The sequence below is a fragment of the Dysidea avara genome, chromosome 3, assembly GCF_963678975.1.
Source record: "Dysidea avara chromosome 3, odDysAvar1.4, whole genome shotgun sequence".
Taxonomy (NCBI): Eukaryota; Metazoa; Porifera; class Demospongiae; order Dictyoceratida; family Dysideidae; genus Dysidea; species Dysidea avara.
Window position 1 is genome coordinate 22,498,309 of NC_089274.1, and position 27,566 is coordinate 22,525,874.

The 27,566-nt window shown below is 39.1% G+C and overlaps 2 protein-coding genes across 2 annotated transcripts; both read right to left on the reverse strand.

Annotated features, from left to right (window-relative positions):
• LOC136250276 (TGF-beta-activated kinase 1 and MAP3K7-binding protein 1-like) lies at positions 1-27,198 on the reverse strand. The gene is made up of 5 exons (XM_066042461.1): positions 27,055-27,198; positions 13,626-13,900; positions 8,867-9,196; positions 8,352-8,722; positions 1-569 (listed from the first exon to the last, which is right to left on the reverse strand). The coding sequence occupies exons 1-5, from the start codon at positions 27,113-27,115 to the stop codon at positions 233-235; spliced, it is 1,374 nt and encodes a 457-aa protein (XP_065898533.1). The 5' UTR covers positions 27,116-27,198; the 3' UTR covers positions 1-232.
• Positions 4,461-7,243, reverse strand: LOC136251590 (zinc finger protein 862-like). The gene is made up of 2 exons (XM_066044051.1): positions 6,647-7,243; positions 4,461-6,571 (listed from the first exon to the last, which is right to left on the reverse strand). Exons 1-2 carry the CDS (start codon positions 7,241-7,243, stop codon positions 5,540-5,542), a joined length of 1,629 nt encoding a protein of 542 aa, XP_065900123.1. The 3' UTR covers positions 4,461-5,539.
• Positions 27,199-27,566: the final 368 nt, after the last annotated feature.

Below are 27,566 nucleotides of genomic sequence, written 5' to 3' on the forward strand. Positions count from 1 at the left end.
TCCTAGATCCACCCCTGTAATATCCATACATAACAACACAACCTTCCTAGCTAAAAAAACTCAAAAAATAAAGTACGTGCATTTGTTTGATTACACAGTGCACGTTAATTTATGCATGTACATGATATAGCCAAAATAATAAGCATAAATCCAGACACAAAAATCCATTAACTTATTTGTAGTGTATTATGCATATTATACTATAGCAGTTATAAATGCATATGACATTAAATTATGTGAACTGATAAATCACCAAAGTCATGTCATCTCTTTTCCTATTGGCTACTGCAATGTCAGAACGAGGATTTTCACTGGCAGAAGTCTGGTATAAGTTATATTGTGTCTGACAAATATTCTCCAGTATTTTAAAGGCAGCACCGTTGATACCATGCTCAGTGATGTAGTCATTGATCATATGAGCTATCGTATCATTTCCCCTAGTATGTTGACCTACAGCTTCCAGTGTCTTGTATACTCCATCAGTCATCAGGATGAGGTATTTGAAGGATGGATTAATTTCCACTGAGGTCACATGTGGTGTGGAAATTCCTGGTTCATCAGTAGCGTGACTGGAAAGGTAACAGAATTAACATGCAAATGTCCTAAATCATAGTGCAATGTATACACAAGGTTATTACTGTGATATACTACAAAGAGAATAAAATGTAATTTGTATTATCAAGACATATGGTATTCTAGTGTGTTGAATAAGTAACCAAGTGGTGTACACAACAGACAAGTGTGTATTAAATTAGAACCAAAATGACGTGGTTTATACTGGTCATTGATGATAACTACTGTCCTGCTACTGTTTAACCACTACGATCATTAACCAATACAATCATTGAGCCAAAACTCAAAGAATACATGAGCAAATACACACCCACGTCAAAATGTTGGATCACACTCACATGAAGGAAAGTACTTTTACTTACGGAATTTATTTTTGAATACCAGGAAATTCATTCTTGAAGATCTCTTTGAAATGTCTGAATCCTTTGAAAATTACCCACCGTGCAGTATTACTGAAGTCATATCTTGGCTGCTGTTTTGTCCAGGTGCAAGCCACGCAGCTGGCCTTTGGCTGGCTGTGGGGTGTATACCTGGTTACCGTAAATTGTTTTGAGAAATGTCCTTCTGCAAACATGAACAAAAAGTTTAGATAGATAGACAAATAGATAGATAGACAGACAGACAGACAGACAGACAGACAGACAGACAGATAGACAGACAGACAGACAGACAGACAGACAGACAGACAGACAGATAGACAGACAGACAGACAGACAGATAGACAGACAGACAGACAGACAGACAGAAGTAAATTGTCACTGAACAACTCAACAGCCTTAATTAAAACATTTAACTAACCCACTTAACTGAAGTTTCCATGATATCCTAGGACTTGTCCATTTATATTGACAAATGTAGCCAGACTGTCACCCCACAAACAAATTTTTCAGGAATTTATATAAAATATTCAATAAATTCAGTGGTTACACTATAGTGCTTGTATTGGCTTGGGTGATTAATCCCCCGGCATGAGCTACAAGCCTTATCTCGTTCCACTAGTATTTGCTGGTACTCAAGTTTACTTTGCATACAACACTGAACTTGTGAGAAGTGGTGATTACTATCCAATGGACACTTCAGCTCAAATAACAATAAACTAGAAGTGATGGTATTGTAGATGACAATGTCTGGTCTAAAAGGTGTCACCATTACAGTAGTTGGAATCATTAAATATCAAGACTCACGATATTAGTCGTGCGGCCAGTAAAGCAGAAATGTGTGCCGCAGACAATAAATGACATAACCACTACACATGAGGATTTTACATGAATGAACATTGTACAAATACGGCCTGTGGATGCCCGTCATTTATGCTATCCCTCTGAAACTCTAGACTTAAACTCATCCTGTTATTAGTAACTACTATACAAGCAGTGAAGCAAATCCACATTGACTGTTTCGAGATCAAGATTGCTGACATCAAAGGGGTGGTTTCGTAGTTTTTTTAAATTTTCACATGTGGTTACACGCAAGCACAGGTGCATGCCTTGTGGTTCCTTTGTGCATTCCGAACATTGATTGCATTGCCATCGCTTCAATATTCTCTCAATCACCTCAAGATTCGTACTGCCGACCCTTTTACGCCGCTTGCTTTTTGATTAGTTGGGAGGCACTTGCTGTAAAAGGGTCTGGCCACAACCGTATACTAAACTTGTTATAGTGGCAGCACCAATCAAATCACAGCATTTTAAAAATAACTTAATATTTGGTGCGTGATGAGTGAAACCATAGACACTATTGTCCAGAGTGTAAATTATCTATGGTGACTATGCAAGGTCCTACTGGAGTGTGCTGATATAAACTGTATAAGCTTATTATTGTTATTATTTAATGGACTTGTAGATGCCCAGGCAATGCTAAATTGCCAGGCTAGGCCGCAGGCCTTTGAAGGTGCCGTATCTAGAGATTGCTTCCAAAAATTACCCAAGCGCTGCTTGAAGGTTGCAACTGTTAGTGCTGAAATGATGAAGTCAGGTAAGGAGTCCCATAAACTGACTATTCTGTTTGTAAAAAAGTTCTGTCTAACAAGTAATCTCGATCTTTCTTCGAATAGCTTAACCAGAAGTTTTACATTCTTAGTAGTGACAAATCACAAAGGCTAAGCAATTTTAATACACCATGGCAATGGTACAAGAATTATACTTGAAATGCCTTTCTCTAGTGACTGTGCGTTCTTCATGCTTTTGCACCTTGTTTATAAGGCATCTGCCAATTATAAATGCTCGCATGAGGAGTGGCACTAAATGGAGTTTAAAAGATTTCTGCTTAAAATGCCTTCCTTGGGAACTTAAGGTTCTGCACACTTCCACAACTTGTTTATCAGACATTAGGGCTTGTGTTCACATCATGTCTTTAAAAGTTATTGTAGGAATCAGAGGTTTGATCGAAGAAAATACACATATGGACAAACCAAAATTAGATACTGTCAGTGATAGATGGACTATACAAACACGGGTATGTTGACTGGTATAATGTGACGCTAGGTGTAACACAAGGCTGAGAAATAAAGCGAAATATGTCTAAATACGCGTTTAATACCAGTCGCAGAAAACTACTATGACAAATAAAGAATTTTTAATTATCTAACGCAATACAAATCTATTGAGAGATGTTACATAATCCAGGGCTAATGTTGCAAAACTGTCCCTACATGTAAATAACTCACAGAAAAGGCTGCGTCTTTTAATGTGGGCATGCGCTTTGTAGTTTCTTAGCTGCACTCCTCACTACCGTGAGTCTTCTTAATCAAAACACACGGTAGTATGTCATGTGGCCAAGAATAACACTGTGAGTATATTTACAGGAAGAAAAAAAAACAGCTTTATCACATGCGCATACCTCCATGGTCCCTTCCCAAAGCACACCATATGTGCATTATACAGTAGGTAGGAAAGACCACACAGCAAATTTGATTAAATTTGTACCTGCTATTAGCAATATATATATATATATATATATACATATATATATAGGCGTTCAAAGTTTTGATTTGATTTCTCCATCCTCTTAAGCTGTAGGGGGCTACAGGGGCTTTGATATTTTTGCACACTTTGCAAAAATTGATATAAAATGCAAAAGTGTAAATCGATTGCCTTAATCTTTGGGACAAATGAAGAGCATATAAAGGTGAATTCACATACCAAGTTTGTTGTGATCTGACGAATATCCTAGGAGTTATGAGCTTTATTCACGTAAAAAAAATCAAACTTTTGTCATGGCTACAGGGTAAACTGAGTATGGGAATAACTTGAAAAGTGGTGTGTAGATAAGTTGATCATTGTAGCAGTGAATTTTGATGTTTCAAAAGCAATAGAGTTACGGTTACAAAAATATATAAAGCAAAATTGTGGATCGAGATACTCTAATAGAACAGTCACTGTTGGGTAACAAGGTACACAAAAATGTTACCACAGTTCAAACCAGAGACCTCAACACCCACATCCTTAACCACTGAACCACTGCTATCTTGGCTGATCATCTTAAATTTCTGCTTTATAAATGAAAAAAATTCTAGTTTAAATGTGCTTATCATACAGTATGATGTACCATATATTAAGGTTTGGGCATTTCTAGCCAAAAATATCACCCTAAAACCAGCCTCATAATACCTTCATGGCGTCTTGGCAGTATTGGTTAGGTATAACCAAGCCCAAAAGTGCCTTCAGTACAACCTGAAGCACTTCTAAAAAGTTGCTATGAAATCGTAAACAAATTATATTTAGTGGAATTTTCTATCTGACTGCCTGACTGATGCCTTCAGATAAGTGCAAATTGATAATGGCTAAGGCTACAGGCTCGACTTTTTCACTATTCGGCATTGCTTTAGCCTGACTGGTGCCTTTTTGGCATACCACAGTATGTACAATGCATGCTTCATGGACCTACCCGTCAGGGTTTTTGATAAAGCTACCAACTTACACCAAATTGGCCCAACCCACCATGCTGTTGAGCCAGATTTGTTTGCTCTTGCGCCATGAGCAGAAGGAAATCTATTGTTAGGGATTTTTTTTGTTAGGGAATTTTTTTCTTATAGTGTACATGTTATGTTGTGAAGAGCATTCACTCAGATTATGTATGTGTGCATCATTTTAGGTAGCATCAAGTCACGTCAAGGACTCAAGGAGCACACTATTCCACAATCATAATTAAACAGTGTCAATGTGAAAAGCATCCACCAGGGCTTACAATAAACAAATTCCTGACAAATAGCCCATTTTCCAACCATAATTGGATTTGACAGGAGCCTACTGTCTGACTCATGTGTGACAGTTTATTCTACTAACAAGTACCAGTTGGTTGCTACATTCAAGGGAGGAACCACAAATACAATGCCAACGCTTCTGCTTAGGCAGCACAAAGAAACAGTACAGTGCTTGTGTCCATACAGTGTACTAGTGTGTATGTTTGTCCTGACACTATAAACCCTGGCATTCACTCAATTAAATCATGTATGTATATATACGTTTCTTTTCAAGTCATGTCAAGTTACACACTATGTATTACAATAATATCACTAAGAACACTAGGTCACACTACAATACAGAGTATACTACAGTTTTGATAATGAAAAACATTACTCTGAGTCTGATGAGTCTGAATCATCTAAGTCTATATTTTGCTTTTCAGGCAGAGGTATAACGTAACGACGGTGCTTAGTTTCAACCCATTTTTTGTACGCTTCGTGAAAAGGAAATTCTGCAGGCTTGGATGCATTAAGTCTTAATCTAAGCAGCTGGTCGAGGTGACACACACTCAACCGATTACGGAATTTTGTCTTTGTAGCATTTTGGTAAGAAAAGCCTCTTTCTACTTCAGAAGTACTAGAAGGATATATCAGTACAATATCTGCTAGTTTAGAGAGAGAAGGGTAGTGCATTATAAGTGTAACATCAGTAGCTAATTTCAGCATGAACTCCCTCAGAGAATACCTTGCATAGCTTATCTTCATACAATGCTTCAGAGTATCTCACTCCAGTGAGCACAAATTGTGATCCACAAATGATGAATACTGACTAGTCAGTAACAGTAGATCTCTTTCTCCATATGCTGCACAATCTGTATCAGAACCAGGAACTGCAGCTGGATCAAATATTCTTGCTGCTTGAATAATATCACTACTTGGAAAGCGAGCTGTTAAATTGTTGACTATAGCCTGAACAAACTTGGCTACATCTGTCTCAAGCCTTTTCTTTTCCTCCATCTGCTTTTGTAATTCTGTTTCTTCAACCTGTATTGTGTGATGTGCAATTCCTTCAATGCATTCTGTAGTGTAAGGACCCCATCGTATATCTTTTTGTAAATACCTGTTTTTTAGGGCTTTAATAACTTCAGTAACTTTTCTGTGTGCATCACATGGGTGGTAAGTAGGTATTTGAAATGTTTTGTTTAATTGGCCAAGGGTACTAAGAATATCACACAAGAAATGTAACAACACAACAAACCGATACTTTTTTAGTCTTTTTGCAATTCCATCAGCAGTGATATCTTTATTAGACTGATCCTCAAAATATGTAACTAGTACTTCATAAGAACGCACAACAGCCCTTACAGCTTGGAATCGACTCAGCCAGCGGATATCAAACAGCTTTTGTATCCTAACAAACTTCTTATTGAGCACACTAAACACAAGCTTTAATCGCTCAGTTCGCACGCTTGAGTGCGAAAAATATGAATAAATCGCACGGAGCATGCTTTCTATTTGAATAAAATATTCAACAGACTGGTAGGCCTGGCTAACTGATAACGCTTCTCGATGAGCAACACAGTGAAATTCCATTAAATGTGGCATGACAGATTTCAACTTGGCCTGAACACCATTACTGCACCCAAGCATCACTGATGCTCCATCACTAGTAAACATGATCATTTTATCCATTGAAACATCAATTTTATGAAAATATTCTGCCACTGATTTGAAAATTGAATCCGCATCGCATTCTTTCAAAGCCAACGATTTCATAAATTTTAATTCTTTTTTATTGTTTTCTCTATCCAAAAACTGACAATAAACCATAAGATTTTTGGCACACTAAATGTCATTGGATTCATCTAACAGTAAAGAAAAATACCTTGCCTTTTGTAATTTAGCAACATCTTCACTCTCTGTTACAGCATTAAGAGCATGCACAAATTCGCAAGTGCTGTAGGTGCTCCTATGGGTCTTAGACAACCAAGTGCTGGCTGTTGTAGATAGAGATGATACCTCTTCCAAATCATCTTCAATTATCACTGGCTCTTTGTCATGAAATAAAATATGAAAATCTACAAGAGAATGAAGTGGGGCTCCTTTATTCATTGAAAGTCCATTTGTAGCCAAGAAATGGATGTTAATTAACAGTCCCAACGTTTCTCTTTCAGAAGCAGATGTTTTAGGTGCTTTAAACATGGAACTGGCGGTTTTAGCAATAGCAGTAACCTGCGGAGCAATCCGTGAATGGTCGCTCGAATCAGCGTGACGTCTGAGGTACTCTTTTTTCCAGCCTTTAGCTGGACGAACCTTCCCAAGTGCAAAATCATTTTTCAGTCCTGCTGCTCTACACTCACGACAGTATAGTTTTTCTATAAATTCTTCGCTGCATTCATCATCTTCAACCTCAACCCATGGGAATAGATATTTCCAACGTGGTAAAAACTTTCTCATGCTAATGTCGTGATGGAGGTTTGTCGCCATTTCTTCACTTGTGCTCGATGAAGATGAAGAAGGTAAAGTCTCAGTGTCTTCTAGTACTCCACTGGATGATAGCTCAGCCCTGACAAATGGACTGAGCAATCGCTGTTACTTCGAAGCTGACATCTGTAAACACGTGACTGAAGCCTTACAATGTTAATTGGATAATGTATTTGTGCTCGGGTATCTGTGGTCATTGACATACGAATACCATAATTAGAAACCATAGCGAAGACTAATGGAGGAAGCTCTATGGGACCGCTTGGCTACTTAATTGTTGATATAAGTAATGTTATTCACGTTTAAAAGACAATACCTTATCAAAACTCAGGTAAATGTTAAGTGCCAGTGGCGCTTTGCTATTAAATTGCACTTGCTCCATTGGCGCTAATAAATTCTACACTGCGCCAGCCTGGCGCTAAGTTCTGTTTATAAGTGGGCCAGTGGAGGATGGCTAGCGCCAATGGCGCACCATATAGCCTTATCAAAAACACTGCTACCTGTGTCCTCCTTTGTGTCTCATTTATCTTTGCTGACAGCGCAAGGAGTCAAGTTGAGGTAACTCCACATGATGGCTTCCCTACGTTTAATGGGAATCATCCAAATTTTCTGTTGTGACTGATTGACCGCAGAGGTTCTTCTGCTAGTGTTTCTTCATTTGTAATGCTGCATAATGAACTGAATATACGTAGCTGAAAACAAGCATAATGGCCACTTTGCTATTTCAGTAATTGATATATGGGGGGCGAGTTTAGGCAAAAACAATAACACGATAAGCCTGGCACCTTTTTTTCCATTCTAATGTGTATGCATGGGTTCACCATCACAATAGTGTTACAAAAATTGTAAACAAACAAGTATAAGGAAAAATTAAGAATTTAAAGTTTGATTAGGGATCATAGAATAAAAAGTAGGGAAACAAGGGAGGTCACCTACATCTGAAGATATACTAGTGGATATTTAATACCTAATTCAGTCTCGTGGGTATAGACTGAAGTAGGATTTAATGTCCACTAGTATATCTTCAGCAGGTATAGGTGACCTCCCTTGTTTCACTACATTTTATTGCAAATCATACTGTATTCATAGTTACATTGTGCACAACCCTCACCAGATCACATCCACATCCTTGTATCCTCCCTTTATAGAGTAGTCCCCAATACTCCTAGTGTTCTCCTGGGTACCCAGTCTACCTGCTCTTATCAGTTGCTCTGGATCTAATTCCAAATCTGACAGTCGTTTTAGTTCTGCTTCATTCTCAACACCATGATCTTCACTAAGTTGTTTAACATGTAAAGCAGGTTGATCATGTTCTTGGTAAACTAGTACAGCTCTGGAGTCTCCAACATTAGCCACATACAATCTCTTCTTTGTAATAACTGCTATAACTGCAGTACACCCTCCAGAAATGTGTACATCTAATTCTTGTAAGCGAGCTACTTCATTAGGAAATCTCATTTGTGCCTCATAAGACTTCATTTCCTACATGACACAAAGTCGATCAACTATGCAACACATGTATAACCCTACATTATTTGTTATTCATGCATACACAAATAACAGTTATATGTTAGCCTTGAATACACAAATATAAATCTATAATATAAATCAACCTGCAGCATTCACCTTGGGTATTCGGTCCTGTATAGAAGATTTTTCAGCAAGAAATTGTTCAATACTCTTAAAAAATTCAGCATCAGCATCTTTGATACACTTTTCAATAATGTCCTTGCAACTATCAGACTGTGAAACAACAAGGTGATTACTCTGTAAATATTTCTTCACAAACTCCACAGCATTTCGTCCATCATGACCATCCAATACACACAGGTAGACACTGAAGGAGTCATTGTGCACCAAGAAATCATCCTCATTATCATGATCACGACTGGATGGAGCATGTAAAGCATATCGTTCATTTGGTACAGAACCATAATTGATGAGGGGTGCTTTCATCTGAAATACAAGCATTATAATTATCACAAGAGACTTAATGACAAGCAACACAGCTAGCTCTTGAGTGAGAAAATTCTCCAGGAGGCTACTGATATATTGTATTGCATTGCCACATGCACACTTCCTTTAGCAAAAATTATTTTGATCCTTGCATGAAAATATTTCATGTCACTGCACAGTTTGTATGTACAGTATGCACCTTACCTCAGTTGCTACGTATTAGAGCTGTGACCTGGAGCTCACTTTAGTGTACTCTTTATGGCCAAAATTGTAAACAATTCTGTGGTCATGTGATCCAATTGTATAATTGGCTGTTGTATACATAATTGGCTGTTGTATACATAGCCCGATTATCAATCACCCTCAACAATAACCGATTGATTAACCGATTATTGCATAACCAATTCACAGGCCTACTATACGTATATCTAAACCAAAAAAAAAGATAAGCTGTAAAAAAGTGGTGCAGTCCTCACTGGCATGAAAGAGATGTGACATCAAAGGTACAGTAGCAAAGAAGTGATGTAAATGTCACCATTACTGTAGTGGCTACCTTTGATATTACATCTTTTCATGCCAGCATTATTCTGAAAGCAGCATCCTTCTTCACAACTCAGCTGTTTGATTTAGATATCAAGTCACAAATGGCTAGCTTAGAGGCTAGCTTTTATTTTGCAATCTGGGTACAACACCCTAGTCAGTGTTCATTTTAGAATATAGGCAAGAGGGGGCGGGGCATATGTGGTAAAGTGCCAGTGGAGGGGGGGGTAGCAAGGATAAATGAATTCTTTTGTAGAATTTAGTAATCTGGTTAGGATGCAGTCAGGGGTAGTTGAGGGGTTCTCATCAGGGCATGAAGCACACCAGCATGCATAGCATGCTCTAGCTAGGGGATCTGGGGGCATCTCCCCTCCCCAGGAAAATTTTCAAAAATAGCCATTAAAATATTAAATCTGGAAACAATTTTACTTAATACTGCTGTGTAAAAGAAAACTTAGGAAATCACAAGATTGGATTTTGAGGCACTTTTAGTCAAAAGGCATAATTACTTTCAAGATGGGGCAAGGGAGGGAGGGGGAGACATTTAGTTTCAGGATGGGGGGGGGGGGGGGGCTCCCCTAAAATAAACCCTATTAGTAATATTTACACTAGTGCAATAAACAATTATTAATATAAAAATGAAGTAGGGTTCCAGTGATAATTAGAAAATGGTGCACATAAAATGCCTCAAGCATTACAATCTCACTTTCAATAATTGATTTGCTATGCATCTTAAAGGTTAATAGCCTGCAGTGGGTGAAATCACCCAAGCCAGCATGAGTTTTGACCACCCCATTCCTTTTATAAAGAAAGCAATTTGATTATTAGGAAAATCTTAACAATAGGGCTTTTGACAAGAATTAAAGAATAAAAAGTCCTTTAAAAGCAAGTTAGAAGATGTGATCATCCATCACACAACATACTTTTAGAGTATATTGAAAGCTGCTGAAGGAGTGATTATGCGAGAAATACATGTGAAATCTTGCAGTGCTTGAAGTTCTGCTAACTATAAATCTTAAGGTGCAACCTATTAAACAGAACTGAAATTTGACTGAGGACTATGAAGTCATCATGTGAAAACATTCATATACTGAAGTATAAATATAATGTTATAAGAGCAGATAATTATAGATTATAGACACAAATAATGTTGTTTTAGTATGGGAATTTAGTTTTGATTAACCTTATAATCAACAACGGTTTTAGTTCTAAGTTTTGGTTAACTTGAGTGATTTTAATTTCAGTTTACTATAAGTAGCTGTGATTTTTTAGCTTACTATAAGTAGTTGGGGTTTAGTATTTTGTCATTTTCACTTTAGTTCTAAGCATTCATATTTAACTCTGTTAGAGAGCACTTTTTAGCTTGCTTTAGACACTAAGGCACTTCTGGTGTGACCACAATAAAGTATGCATTTAAATGTGTTCACTTTAGTCAAAGTTTCAACCAGCTTGCATGTTAATATTTAGTTTTGATTAGTATTTCAAATTCAACATATTTTAGTTCTAATTAAAAATGTTAAACTAAAACTTTAGTTTTACAAGTTTTCAGAATCCGAAAACACATATATTTACAGGACGCCATTACGTCTGATCTTGCGTCATGAGAAATATTGGAAATCGTGTGAAAATAATAGATGCGCTTCAAACTTCCAGATGTATGAATTTTTGTAACTTGACTTCAGCAATGGTTGTTAGAAGAAACAGTGATGTTTGTCAGTATGGTAAACAAAGTTTATCTAATGTTATATTGGAAAAGTCAGTGACTAAGTATGCTTTAGTCGCCAAGAAGTTTTGGCCAAATGCGAAATTTGCCCCACCAGCCAAAGTTAAACAGGATACTCCACACACAATATGGGTATATAATGATTAACAAAATATTTGTTCAGTAGCCGGTTCACACTGGTGGTTTTCGAGATGCTAATAGAATGTCCCATGTTTTATATGTCCATAGTGACCTAGGTTCCGTAAAACATTGTGGTTATTACATGACGTAAGTTCAAACGTAATGGCTTTCCATAAATATATATGTTTTCAGATTCTTCTGAAAACCTCTGTAGTAATACTAAAACAACACTAGCACTACACAAAGCATACTCTTACTCTTAACATCGAACTAAATTAAAGAATTAGTGTCAGTAGCTATACCAATGTCAGATGGTCTATCATTTATGACTCTTACTGTGAAACTGCATTTCATGAAGTTTCAATCCATTTGATCTTGTACAGGAGGTGTTTTATTGGAAAAAAGTTCTTCTATAGGTGCATTATTATTATTGAGATAAATGATGATGGGCTAAGGTTCTAGGAGGCATTTTCTGGATGCAATGATTGTTATGGCTTTGTTGCAAATTTTAATGGACATGGTTATATTGTGACAACATTTTCCCCCTTGCTTCATCACAATAGGAAGAAATTCATCCGGCAGAAACATACCTGTCAAGCCATCTGCACGTCTGCAGAAATAAGTTGCATTGTGCATAGTATTAGTTAGAGTAGGCACATATTTCACTAGTAGAGTGTACATATACAATAATCTTCTATATTATGCAAAGCATGCACACACAAAAGACAAATGTAAAGAATATATTAATAAACTCAGGTGATAACTCACTTCCAAATTACTAATATGTTGTATATAGTTAAGTACCGTCATGCATGTGTACGGAAAATACAGCATGGGTGTGTGTCAAGAGGCTAATACAGCATGAGGCAAAGCTGAGTGTTGTTTACTTCCTGGTTGTCTTGCTTGGAACGATTTTCTTGAGTACCTGAATCACTTTAGTTGTTGGTGATTGGACCATCAGTAAGTTGTTATATAATCTATTTCTAGTCATAGAACAAACTGGTAGGATACGTTTGGCTAGTTTTAGTGATTTACAATGCCGCACACATGATCAATCATGTTGTCTGAGTGGGGTTGCTTTCGTAACATTCTTTACATAAATTTTCCACATGACTGTACTGTATTTGGGGTAAGTAGAATTCTAGGAAAATGGGACAGAAACAGAAAGTGGGAATGACCAATGGAAAATACCTGATAAGGGTTATCATGTGAATGTAAAGGTTGGATTTTACATCAAAATGTTTCTTTGCAGCTTTGTTGGATCTCCGCAAAAAGATTGAAACACTCTAATAGAGCTGTCACATGCGGTAAAATACTCTAATAGAACAGTCAAGAATGTTTCATTAACTATCCCACCAGGGACCCACATTGAAAGCCTTTGAATTGATGGAGGTATAGCTAAGTCATCAACACTGAAAGCTAGCTACTCCCTTAAAACTGTAAACATTTTGAAAGATTCAACCATTGTTGAGACATGAAAGGTTTACAAAGCAGTCTAATAAACTGACGGTGCCTGCATATAGAAACAGGAACTTGTACTTGCAGCCTCAGGATAAAAGTCACATATGATGGGGACATCATGGGGCATGTAACAACTGTAGTATGTGTCAAACTGAGGTGGCTTCAATAATGAGACCAAGGACAATATATAGAGGAGCTGTTTCAATTTAGCCTGACAAGCATCTGCTGAATATCCCATCATATAACCTCAGTGTTGATGAGTTAGCTAGTCTATATACCTAATCTACACCAGCTACATAGTCCATCAATCCACAGGCTTTCAGTGTGACACAGCAGACAAATGCATGAAATATCCTAAAGCTTGAGTCAAAAGGATAGAAAAACAACTGATTAACACAAAAAAAAAAACCTGACACACAAGATCACTAGTAAAATGGCTCTTGTTGTATTAGTACATGCATTTCAACAAATTTGTTCCATTCATGCACATAACAGACCGACTTAGTGTAGACTATGCTTTTGCTAGGTGGATACTCGCATATTATACTAGGTAGCAAATTAATCATAGCACACGTAACAACTGACCACTAATTGATCTGCTGGTGGTTTATCTATTACTTTATCTGTATCTACTGTTTTTGGCTGATCATCTGGTTGCTCATTATCATCTTGCTCTGTTATTGGTTTGTAAGTTTTGGGGTTGTTGCTTTGACTTGTTGGTTCATCTTGATCTGGTGGTTCAAGTGGACCTGTTGGCTCATCTTGGTCTGTAACTGGTTTGTCCTTTTGGGGTGTTGTCAGTGTGCCTTTTTCCATTTCATTTAGGCTATCATTATCAGCTGGGCACAGTTTGACTACATCTAGAAAACATAAAATTAGAAAGCACATTGTCTTAAATACATGGGCTATGAAAAAATGCTCAGAAGTATAACACAAAGTAAAAGGTTAGGTGGTGGTGAATTTGCAATTTTGCCAAGAAAAGTGTTTGACCAATTCGTTATAAGCAAATATAATTTTAAAGGAATTAGTTTTGGCAATTGCAAAATTCTGTTTGTCGTACAGAAATAAACAGCTTTAATAAGTTTACCTCTTCCAGTCTTAATCCAAAACTACTAATTTATTTTACTCCCAAATGCGACCGGATCTGTGAATAGGGTAACCCATGCCATAACGACTTGTGAATAAGGAAATTTGGTAACATTATACCCCCTAAGCTTCGGACAACCCAAGTGGCATTGCCATTATTGTATTAGTGTAGAGGAAAGGCATGTCTGAAGAAGATGAAGGTGTTTCTCTTACTCAGGCAGCCCCAGCCGTTTTGCAGCAATTTCTGTTTGGAGTTCGTGACTTTTTCCGCAGTCTGTTTGCTGCCATCAGTGTGTACATACCACTATTACATGACATAATTTCATGTGATAGACTGGAATATTGGAAGGCCTATAGAACCCCTTTTCCCAGGTCTAGTCACAAATAATGATTGTCATGCATGGTGTTTCCCAACTTGTACTATGTTTCATAAGGAATAAATCACCAGAAGCTGAGTTGTAGCCTCCTAAAGGAGCCACACCACTGAATTTGTCCCACTTTTTGCCCCGCGGAAGTTCCAGATATGCGTTTTAACATAATTTTGTGATGTAAAAGTTATTGATCTATACCTCCTCCTCCAACCCCCACTGTTTATTCTGTACTGGGGGCCAGGTTTTAAATGATATAGACACTGTCAAACCCACACTTGTCCCAACCTGCCCCTAGAGGGGAAGAGGCCTAAATATTGATATGCACATACTTACCTAAGTGTATGTTAGTCTCATGTGGCCAGATCCCATTTTCTTGGGGTGGCGTTTATCAATTTCCAACAAGTAGAAGGAAAAATAAGAAATTTTAACTGGATTAGGGATCAAAGAACAAAAAAGTAGTGAAACAAGGGAATAACAAGAAAGTAATGAAACAAGAGAGGTTGACTATACCCACAGATATACTAATGAACCTAATTCAGTCTATAAACTGTGACTGAATTTAAACGTCCATTAGTATATCTAAACCAAAACAGCCAAGCTGTAAAAAAAAGAGTGCGGCTCCCAAGGTGAAAAAAGATGTGAAATCCAAGGTGGTGGCCAAGAAACGGCTGTGATGGTAGGTTAATGGCAATTTTAATTACGACAATTCAGGTGAATTTGTGTTGCCTCCTCCACTAGGATTTGGCACCAAATTCACCTGAACTGTTGTAATTAAAATTTTTGCCATTAACCTACCACCACAGCCATTTCTTGACCGCCACCTTGGATTTCACATCTTTTTTCACCTTGGGGGCCGCACTCTTTTTTTACAGCTTGGCTGTTTTCGTTTAGATATCACTTCTTTTTGCATTGCAAGCCACAAAGCTGGCCATATGGCTTTGATGCTTCTTTTTAACTTGTAAGGAATTGTGGAAGAAAGGAAGTAATTGTGTGTATAGCTTTTGTCTGATGAAATATTTGTATATTTAACATTGAATGATGATTATCACATACTGTAGTTAATAAGGTGACTTCTTACATAACTGAACTGTAACTGAAACTCTCATTATTTGTAGCTGAACTCTTTTCAGGGTGATTTGTTTCTAGCTGAACTCTCTACAGGTGATTTGTTTCTAGCTGAACTCTCTACATGGTGATTTCTTTGTAGCTGAACTCTCTACAAGGTGACTTGTTCAAGCTGAACTCTCTACAGAATGGCTGAATTCTCTATAGGGTGATTTGTTTGCAACTGAACTCTCTACAAGATGATTTGTTTCTAGCTGATCTCTCTATAGTGTAACTTGATTGTAGCTGAACTCTCTACAGGATGGTTTCTTTGTAGCTGATTTCTCTACAGGGTGACTTGGTTCTAGCTGATCTCTCTACAGGATGACTTGTTTCTAGCTGATTCCTGGATGACTTGTTTCTAGCTGATCTCTCTACACGGTGAATTGTTTCTAGTTGAACTCTCTATAGGGTTATTTGTTTGTAATTGAACTCTCTACAGGATGGTTTCTTTGTAGCTGATCTCTCTACAGGGTGACTTGTTTCTAGTGATCACTGGACGACTTGTTTCTAGCTGATCTCTCTACATGGTGACTTGTTTCTAGCTGAACTCTCTATAGGGATTTCTGTTTGTGATTGAACTCTCTACAGGATGGTTTCTTTGTAGCTGATCTCTCTACAGGGTGACTTGTTTCTAGCTGAACTCTCTATAGGGTTTTCTGTTTGCAATTGAACTCTCTACAGGATGGTTTCTTTGTAGCTGATCTCTCTACAGGGTGACTTGTTTCTAGCTGATCTCTCTACAGGGTGACTTGTTTCTAGCTGATCTCTGGATGACTTGTTTCTAGCTGAACTCTCTACACGGTGACTTGTTTCTAGCTGAACTCTCTATAGGGTTATCTGTTTGTAATTGAGCTCTCTACAGGATCGTTTCTTTGTAGCTGCTCTCTCTACGGGGTGACTTGTTTCTAGCTGATCTCTCTACAGGGTGAACTTGTTTCTGGCTGAACTCTCTACAGATGATTTGTTTGCAGCTGAACTCTCTGCATGGTGGTTTCTTTGTAGCTGAACTCTCTACAAGGTGATTTCTTCTAGCTGATCTCTCTAAAGGGTGATCTGTTCGTAGCTGAACTTTCTACAGGGTGATTTGTTTGCAGCTGAACTCTTTATATGATGGTTTCTTTGTATGTACAAGCAGGGCCGCCCACAGGGGGGGGGGGGGGGCAACTGGGGAATTTTTCCCCGGGCCCCAGCCTGAAAGGGGCCCCAGGAGGCCCCCTTGAATACCTGTTTAAAAGATCGATATACTCTAATAGAGCAGTCAGATCTAGATACTATAACAGAGCAGTCACAGTATTCTTCAGAGGAGCAGTGTAGCAAGCTTATAAATAAGGAGATATGGATGGTGAGGGGTAGCTATTGTCATGGTCAGCATGCAATGACCTTTTGTTTAGGCCTTCAACTTACAGCTTGGGTAAAGTTGTGATTCAGAATGGAAACCTCCTTGCCCCTGGGGCCCCACTTTAATTTTTTGCCCTGGGCCCCTTAATTTCTCTGGGCAGCCCTGTGTACAAGGTAACCTCTTCTAGCTGATCTCTCTATAGGGTGACTTGTTTGTAGCTGAACTATAAGCAGGGTGATTTGTTTGTAGTTGAATTCTCTACAAGGTGATCCTTCTAGCTGATCTCTCTACAGGATGACTTTTTCTAGCTGAACTCTCTACAGGGTGATCTGTTCATAGCTGCACTTTCTACAGGGTGATTTGTTTGCAGCTGAACTCTCTACAAGGTGGTTTCTTTGTAACTAAACTCTCTATAAGGTGATGTCTTGTAGCTGATCTCTCTACTGGATGACTAATTGTTTCTAGCCGATCTCTCTATAGAGTTATAACTTTCTCTATAGAGTTATAACATGTTTGTATAGCTGGACTCTTTACAGAGTGGTTTTTTTGATTGGTTGCTGAACTCTCCAGCTACACGGTGACTTGTTTGTACTACAGAGTGACTTGTTTGTAGCTGAACTCTCTACAGAGTGACTTACTTGTAGCTGAACATTGCATAAAGTAACTTGATCTAGATGAACTCTCTACTGGGTAGCTTTTTTTGTAGCTGAACCCTTTACGCAGTGACTTGTTTGTAGCTGAATTCTCTACAGAGTGACTTGTTGTAGCTGAACTCTCTACAAGGTGACTTGTTTATAGCTGAATTCTCTTCAGTGTGACTTATAATGTTCTGAATCTCTACAGCAGCACATTTGTAGCCGAACTCTCCAAAGGGTGACTTGCTTGTAGCTGAATTGTCTATAAGATTAACTATTTGTAGCTGAACTCCCTACAGAATAACTTGTAATGTCATATAATTCTATAATGGAGTAAGTTATAAACGTAGCTGAATGCTCTATTAGGGTGACTGTTCTATTAGAGTATCTCGATCTCGCATATGCTACATGTAGTTGGCTTTAGAATCATAACTCAGTGGTTTGTATTCCGATTCTTCTGTACTACTGCAAGGACTTTCTATGATAATTATTCCAGCTAAACAACGATTTTCAGCTCACTGCTTTAAGCGGTTTGCCTGGTAGGCATGAAAACTAATAGTTTTTTTATTCATAAAAAATCGATCGCATAATTGTGACACAGGTTGGGTTTTGTGTCATATCTCGATGACCTTTAACTGGATTCCTTTCAAACCACAAAAAGGCACTCTTACGATAGTTACTCCATCTATATAGCAATTTTCAGCTCATTTCTTCAAGCGGTTCACCCTGTACCTGTGGACGTGACAGACCTTCGACCTTATTTTACGCAAATAATCGGTCATAACTCCGTGAATGTTCATCGGATTCCTACCAAACTTGGTACTGAGATTCATCTTAATGAGCCCTTTAAGTGTGCCAAATTTCAGCCTGATTGGAACATGTTTTATGGTGGATTTTGCAAAGTGTGCGAAAAGAAGAAGCAAAAGAAAAAACGAAGAAAAAAACCCAAAGTTTGGCCGCTCGTATCTCGGAAATGGCTGGAGAGATTTTCTTCAAAGTTGGAATGTGGACTCCCCTACCTAGCCGGCACTTCTGTAGCAACTTTGGTTTCAATCGGATAAGGAATCACTGAGCTACAAAGGTGTGAAAATCGCATTTACTTTCTTCCTGTAAATATACTCATGGTGTGGCGCGGGCCGCACGACACACTACCGTGTGTCTTGATCTGCAAGTATAGGCAACTTCTCTTGTTTTGCTATTCCCTTGTTTCACTACTTTTTTTGCTCTTTGATCCCTAATCCAACTTAAAATTTCTAATTTTTTCTTCTGTGTGCTTGCTTACTTTTTAATAACATACCATATTTACTTGGTTAAACGCCGCACCTTAAATAGTCGCCACATTTGAATAGTGGCCACAATGAATGTTTCCATTGTGAGTATAGACGCCGCCCTTGAATAAACGCTGCAGCTATTAATCAAGTTTTACAGATAACAGGATTCCATATAGCTTTATAAACATGATGTCCTGAAACATTCATAAGTGACAGCATCTCCCATCATTACACCTTCGTAAATTATTTTAATGCACACCCTCGTGCATGCCCTTGAATATGTTTACACTGGTTACCATAAATCACACTGTAGGTGCAGAAGACAATTCTCTAAACACCTGGCAAAGTATTTCAAATTTGGCTTTGGATTAAATAGTACCCGCATGTTATAAGTGCTCAAGTACAATAAACGCCACCTCGAGTAGTAGCCGCATCAATTTTGGAGTTTAGGCTAATAGTAGCCGCGGCATTTAACCAAGTAAATACGGTAGTTATGAGTAATGAACCTGCACATACCACTTCAAAGAAAGAATGGCACCAGAATTATACTTGGCTGAAGGCAACAGTTAGTCAGTTAGTAGAAAATTCGGTAGACTAAAAAAATTTAAAAGATTTGAGCTGTTTTGAAAGCAAAATGAGTCAGGTTCTTTTTTTTTTTGAAGGCAAGAAAATCCAAATCTCCACGATCCCTAATATACAGTACTACCATACTGTATAACTATATGTGCGCTCCCTTGAAAAAGGATCTGGTCCAGAATCAATATATCAACTCATTTTCTTCCTAGCTTGGGGTGTTTAATCAACTTTTCATCATAAAATGCATGCTTCCTTTTTAAGTTTTAAGCCACATATGGACTGGAAAAGCTACGAATGACAGCCAGTGCAATATGTTGTGTTTGTTCTAGCTCTCCATCAGGATGTACGACAGTGGATATAGATATACTTTGCATGTTGGATCTCATTCCTGACAAAGGCTTCAGGTTGAGAGCTATGCTAGGTGCATGCATTACAGCGTAGCACATTAGCATCACATTTACAATACACTTTAACCGCAATCATCACTGATTCTATCATGGATCATCCCCAATACGTATTATAAATTCAATAATAAAGTCAAGTTCTCTGGTCATTATGACTGAAAAAGGTGTTCAACTTCATTGAAATGTAAATTTGTGGCATATATTGCTCCTATCCTTGATAACAATGATTAGGCGATCCTGCTTCAAGTTACGAACTCGCCTTGTTTTACTATACTCCCCGCAGTAAACAACTTTTTGTAATAGTGATGGACATGTACATGCACACATATACACATGCTTTGTAACAATCAACACATATAGGTACTGATAGCCTGTATAGGGATACACATATTATTATTCTGTCCTTAAGACTGTGACGAGTGTAGTGTGTCTAAGCGAGATCTTACTTTGTACCAGTGGCGTAGTCGGCAGGATCGCATCCTAGCTTCATTGAAGTGGCCAATCTCATCAGTGTTCCCAGTCATTGCCGACGCCTCCGGACTAATCCTTGTAACCCGAGGAGAAAAATCTGTTGTACCGTGGAAACCCGTAACGGTACCCGGAGAGGTGAAAGTGTGTTACATATTGAACTGTTTGTTCTTTTCGAACCCGTCTAGAGTCTGATGCCGAAAAGAGAGTGACTGTAGCAGTCGGAGCAGTCAGCACGGTGAAGTCAATGGCTCAAGGAAAACGTCCTCAGTTGTTACCCAAGAAGTTTGACGGTACCGGAAATTTGTTTGACTGGGTGAGTAATTTTGAGTGTATATCTGAGATTAACGGCTGGAACGAAGGAGAAAAGGCCCTTTGGCTGAGAGCTCACGTGACGGGAAAAGCTCACATGGCATTTCAGTGTTTTAGTCACGAGATCCAAGGGACTTTTAACCAAGCAAAAGCGGCTTTACGAGACTGTTTTGAACCTTCAAGTAAGCAGGCATATTACAGAATTGAATTTGAGAAGAGGGAGAAACAAGACACTGAAGACTGGGCAGACTATGGAGACGATTTACTTTCACTTGCTAACAAAGCCTTCCCGGGCCTTCAGGAACAAGCAAGAGAGCAGCTGGCACTGTTGCAGTTTTTCAGGCAGTTACAATCGTCACTAGTCTGTTTTGCTGTAAAGCAACGCAAGCCTAAGTGTATTAGAGAGGCAGTAGATGTCACTCGTGAATTAGAATCGTACTTACTAATGGGCCCATCGGATTCTCGCCAAAAGGACAAGATTACACCAACAATTAGCAGCCAACCACTTTTTCAGTTACAGAGCTTAGTGCAGAAGCTGCAGCAAGTACAAGAAAGATTGGCTAAACTTGAAGTCACTGCACCCTCTGTAAAGCTAGATGGTGGGAAACGGAAAAGAACTGGAGATCACCCCAGGGTGTGCCATAAATGCAAACAACCAGGCCATTATGCAAGGTTCTGTGCATCAAGCAGACAAAAGCCTAGTGTTAACCAGGAAGGAACAAATCAGACATCATCTGTTAATAGTGTCACCAGTTATTACTTACAAGGGTATGTGTGTAATGAATCAATATCGTTCCTAGTAGACACTGGGGCAGGTGTCTCCCTACTAAGTGGAAAGTGTGGGACAAAATTAAACCCAGCACTGTTAGTCTAGAGCCAAATCAATGTCAAAATATAGTGGGAGTAGATGGACACTCAATACAGGTACGTGGATCTGTGAAAATCCCAGTGACCATAAGTAATAGGACATTTGAGCAGACATTTATTATTGCAGATAAGATAACAGCAGAAGGGATACTAGGCATGGACTTCCTTGAAGGAAATAAGTGTGTGTTTGATGTGGCTAAGAGAGAAATTACTTTTGAACATCTTGAACCTTTATCTCTTGTACCCCCAGCCCCTTCATTGACAGCGGCAGTTAGTAACGTTGCACTGGACAAAACAATCACTATTCCTGCAGCCTGTGAAATTGAAACTATGGCAAAGTTGCCTTCAGCAGGAGGACTATGGCTAGTAGAAGGGAAGAAACGCAGTGATGTCTTAGTAGCCAGAGCTGTGGTCACCCCACTTAGAAACGGTATCCCAATATGCATTGTTAACACTACCACTACACCTATAACACTCTACCATGGTACAAATGTAGCCACTGCAAAACTTATTGAAGAAGTCAGTGTTTGTGGTATAGGCGAAATAAGTTCCCCAGATAGGTCTCAACAAGTAGCACATGACAAGAAGAGAATGGATGAAATAACCATACAAGCACTGCTGCCAGCAGAGTTAACAGAGCTACAGAGAGAGAAATTCTTGGCTCTCCTTTCCCACTATGCTGATGTCATGGCAATGGATAATGATGATTTGGGACGCACCAACATTTTGAGCCATAGAATAGAGACCAATGGAGCTAGACCAATCCGTCAGCAAGCTAGACGAGTCCCCCTTCCTCACCGAGAGCGAATACAGGAATTGCTTAAAGACATATTGCGTAAGGAAGTTATCTCACCTTCAACCAGTCCTTGGGCTTCTCCTATAGTATTAGTAAAGAAGAAGGATGGCAGTACAAGATTTTGCGTGGACTATCGCAAAGTAAATGAAGTCACAAGAAAGGACGCATACCCCATTCCCAGAGTGGACGATACATTAGATACATTAGCAGGATCTACATGGTTCACAACCCTCGACCTCAAGAGTGGATATTGGCAGGTGGAGGTGGCTGGGGAACATCGCGAGAAGACAGCATTTTGTACTCAAGAAGGCTTGTTTGAATTTAACGTGATGCCATTTGGTCTATGCAATGCCCCAGCCACTTTCCAAAGACTAATGAATTCAGTTCTTGCAGGGTTACAGTGGACCAGTTGCCTTGTGTATATTGATGACATTATTGTTGTAGGCAGAAATTTTGATGAACACTTGGATAATTTGCAAAAGGTTTTGAAACGACTCACTTGACGGTACAACCACATAAGTGCCAGTTTCTACAGCAACGAGTTGTTTTTCTGGGCCATGTGATCTCTCCAAACAGTATTGCTCCCGATCCAGACAAGACATCCAAAGTCAAACAATGGCCAATACCATCCTCCAAAGTGGAAGTACAGCAGTTTTTGGGTTTTTCCAACTATTATCGTAGATTTGTAAAGGATTTTGCTCCAATAGCAAAACCTTTGCACCAGCTTGCAGAAAAGAAATCAAGTTTCTGTTGGACTAATGAGTGCCTGATCATCTAAAGCAATGCTTAACATCTGCACCAACCCTAGTAATGCCAAATTAGTCATCTTCATTTATCATCGACACTGATGCCAGTGACACAGGTATTGGTGCAGTACTTTCCCAAACAGATGACAAAGGCACTGAACATGTCATAGCTTATGCCAGTAGATTACTAAGCAAAGCAGAGCGCAATTACTGTACAACCCGTAAGGAGCTTCTTGCTGTAATCACATTTCTACAACACTTTAGACAGTATCTGCTAGGACGCCATTTCACAGTGCAAACAGATCACGGGGCACTGACATGGCTGCAGGGCTTCAAGAACCCTGGAGGCCAACTCGCACGCTGGTTAGAGAAGCTCCAAGAATACCAGTTCAATATTGTCCATCGTCCTGGCAAGAAGCACATGAATGCTGATGCACTGTCGAGATTGCCATGCCGACAATGTGGAAGACCAATGACATACAGGTAGCAATGCTAGCATCTGGTAACACATCTTGTGGTTACTCACCTCAACAATTACGTAGCATACAGTTAGACGATGATTGCATTGGTCAGATTCTCAGAGCCAAGGAGCAGCAGCTTTCAACTAATTTTGCAAAAAGTCAGCCCATTATAGTATGTTCACGTTGAGCTGAATCCTGAAAAACAGCTAAAAATTAAGAGTGGATTTTTTTCTCAACAGAGTGAACATTTCAGCCAACCATATGATTATTGGTAACAGCAAAGGTGTCAACAACAGACACGTACAGTTTGGCTCCATTACAAGTTCGGGAAAGGGCTGTAATGGACACTGTACTTATATGGCTTCCACATAGGAAATGTATTGTGATAATTTTGATTGGCTGTAATCCTGTAAATGTTATGTCAAACATTTAACAAAAAAATTTTGAAATATTTTTAGCGGGTCAAGCAGTACTACAAGTGAGCCAAATTTCAAGATTGTGTGTAATTGCATCCATAAGTTATTAATGTTTTTGAGGATTCAGCTCAACGTGAACATACTATAGTTTTTGCCGCCTACTGCAACAGTGGGATCAACTGATCATCCATGATGGGATATTATACCGATTGTTTCATCACCACTCTGAAGAACACACAAGTTTGCAGTTAGTTGTGCCCACAGTACTGAGAGAAGAGATTGTGAAGGAGATGCATGAGGGTGTGGCAAGTGGACATTTGGGACAGGATAAGACACTTCATTGTCTCAAAGAAAGATTCTACTGGCCAGGTCATTACAACGACGTGCGTGACTGGTGCCAGACATGTGCAACCTGTGCCTCTAGGAAAATGCCAACACACTCTTCAAGGTCACCACTAGGTTCAATCTCAGCTAGCTATCCAACCCAAATAATGGCAGTTGATCTGGTTGGCCCATTGCCTGAAAGTGACAGTGGCAATGTTTACATTATGGTTGTTGGAGACTATTTTCCCCGTTGGATGGAAGCCATACCAGTACCTAACCAAGAAGCTCATACAGTAGCAGAAAAACTAGTTGACAAAGTGTTTTTGAGATTTTCTGCCCCAGAACAGCTGCATTCCGATCAGGGGAGACAATTCGAATCACAGCTACTGAGTGAGGTTTGCAAGCTGTTGCACATTCATAAAACTCAAACAACTCCTTACCATCCCCAAAGTGATGGACTTGTCGAGAGATTTAACCGAACAATGTTAGCCATGTTAGCAGCTTGTGCTAAAGACAATCCGCTAGATTGGGAGAAGCATGTAAAGAAGGTCTGCATGGCCTACAATACAAGTGTTCAGGCTTCAACTGGGTACACCCCATTTTTTCTAATGTTTGGCCGGCAAGCCAAGGTCCCGGCAGATGTTATGTATGGAGCACCAACCTCCAGTGCACACTCTGTAAATCAGTATGCAGCCACTCTGCGTAAGCAACTTAACAGTGCATTTGCTCTTGCACGGAGCCACTCACTATCAAGCCATCTTAGACAGAAGGAACTATATGATAAGAAAGTCCATGGGAAGCCCAACAAGAAAGGTGATTTTGTGTGGCTACATTCTCCCTTAAGTAAAAGAGGGGTCAATAAAAAATTATACCACCCATGGTCTGGACCATACAAAGTTGTCAAAAAATTATCGGATGCCAACTATAGAATCGAACAATTGCAAGGAAGAAGAAACAGGAAAATTGTATACTTTGATCGACTAAAACTATGTCCTCCGAATATCCGAGGAACAAGTTGATGGACAAGAAGTCACAGACTCGCAGAATGTACCATCAGAAGAAACCCAGCAAACAGAGTTATCTCCTGTTGGACAGAACTTACAAATCATAGACTATGATGATGAGGAACTACCAGTTGGACCAAATGAAGCAGACACAGCAACAGCTATGCTGCCATCTGTAGTACCAAGTAGTAGATATCCTAGAAGAGAACATTGGCCACCTATCAGATTTAATGACTTTGTGGCACTAAATTGTGTTGAAGATGGGACATATTCTTAGAAGAGGGGGGATGGTGTAACAGTGATGGACATGTACATGCACACATATACACATGCTTTGTAACAATCAACACATATAGGTACTGATAGCCTGTATAGGGATGCACATATTATTCTGTCCTTAAGACTGTGGAGTGTAGTGTGTCTAAGCGAGATCTTACTTTGTAACATTTTCTCTACAAAAGTTTAGGCCAGGCAAACTTGATTACTTGTTTCTCATCCACAAAAATTCATGCGGGCGGAAGGTCACTTTTCACTATTCATACTCCAAATCAAGCTGTCTGTTTTTTTTTAAATTTTTACTATAAAGGTTAACTAAAGCCTTTTAAGAGCTAATACTTGCATTTTACCACCGTTTCTGAGGTGAAGTGACATTTGTTGTACTGAAAAATGATATAGCCAGCCTTCTTAGCATCAAATACGTGTGCACGTGGTTGATAACAGCAATAATGAAATTAGGGATGCGAGCAGAGATGAAACAATTAATCAAGTTTGCCTGGCCTTATGTGAGAGTTTACAAAAGGTGCCAATGGAACTGTAGCAAACTGTAGGTGAGTAAGCGTGTAATTGTATAATAATAAGAGATGATATAGTGCTGGCAGTCATGTGCATCAAAAACTTAGACAAAAACCTAAGAAAGCAAAAAAAAAAAAATTTGCTGAGCTGAGACTTGAACCCAGGCCTCCATCTCATAGTGCCTATTCATAACCACTGTACCACCAGTGCTGCAGCTACCAAACTACTGGCCTTAATTTGTACCTTATAAATGTCCAACTGAAGTGACTTCTATAACAGAGTGATTAATGATTGGAACAGTTTACCTACCTCTGTGGTAGAAAGTACTTCAATTAACACTTTTCAATGATCGCTGTTAGATAATTATTTTAGATTTACTTTTGTATAATGCATTGATCGGGTATACAGGCTTTGCCTTTACCCGTATTTAATCATAATCATAAATTAGAGTGAAGAAGAAACCGGCAAAATTGAACCGAGCCTAACCCTAACTACTTTTCGTGTGCCTAAAGTGCAAGACCCGAGGCAAACCATAGGCGATTCTAAGGGGGGGCCAGGGGGGGCCAAGGCCCCCCTGTTAAAAAATAACTTTTAAAAAATCTTGGGGAAAAGTTGCTGTATAGATTGGCATTGTTATTTTTAGCATTTTTCATGTTTTTAGAACAAATTTTAGGCTGTTTTCAAGCCTTTAAATTGCAAAAATCCTGCAGCTTCTGGGGGTTGCACCCCCAGACCCCCCTGAAAATTCTACTTTATGCTATAGCCAAACAACAATAGTTATGCTGTTCCCTACTGGGCCCCCCCTGTAGGTCAGGTCTAGAATCGCCACTGAGGCAAACTACTGGTCGTCGCGTGCCCTATAGTCGAATGCTCGGGGAATATTGGACGCTATCTCGCCTTCATACAACTGGTGTGTTTGATAGTCCAGTTAAATCAGTGATGGACCCGAGGATGGACCAGTGCCGGTAAAATAGCCGTTCAGGTTCATAACCGGTGCCCTCTATAATCAATATGGCTATGCTTTTATATATATACTTACCACATAACGTGTATATCCAGTTAGGACAGCAGTTGTAGCAGTACGTCAGACAGTTTCCCATGCTTCTCGATTCTAAGCCGGTGTAAACTTATGGCTATTAAATGCGTGTTGATCAAGAACGCCACCAAAATAAATTATTATAGACCTATAGACCTTATTCACTGAATTAATTTTGAGGCGCTCGTAATTATAACTATAGCGTTTATAGCTGTTGCGAAGGCGTTGCGAAGCAGAATAATCCGCCTGAAGTTTGCAACATTTCAGGCGGATTATTGTCCGCCATTTTGAGTTCTTAAAGCCATTTAGCGTATGAATACATTTCATGGGGAAGAAATGCTGCGCCCCGGATTGCAACCGAGAATTTTCTAAGGGCTGTGGAATTTCATTCTATAAGTTTCCAGGTGATACTAACCGAAGAAGACGATGGATATCCGCTCGTAAAGACTGGTTGCCAACCAAACATTCATGGCTTTGCGGTGGCCACTTCATTACGGGTATTGTTTTCACTCTAA

Bases quoted from the DNA above. Each gene is read 5' to 3' on its own strand.
- LOC136251590 (XM_066044051.1), bottom strand. From the start codon at position 7,243: ATGGCGACAAACCTCCATCACGACATTAGCATGAGAAAGTTTTTACCA. The intron at 6,572-6,646 runs GCAAGGTATTTT...GTTTATTGTCAG, and splicing joins ATGTTGCTAAATTACAAAAG to TTTTTGGATAGAGAAAACAA.
- LOC136250276 (XM_066042461.1), bottom strand. From the start codon at position 27,115: ATGGGAAACTGTCTGACGTACTGCTACAACTGCTGTCCTAACTGGATA. The intron at 13,901-27,054 runs GTAAGTATATAT...TATGTTTTCTAG, and splicing joins CTGGATATACACGTTATGTG to ATGTAGTCAAACTGTGCCCA. The intron at 570-8,351 runs GTGAGGGTTGTG...TTACCTTTCCAG, and splicing joins AAGGATGTGGATGTGATCTG to TCACGCTACTGATGAACCAG.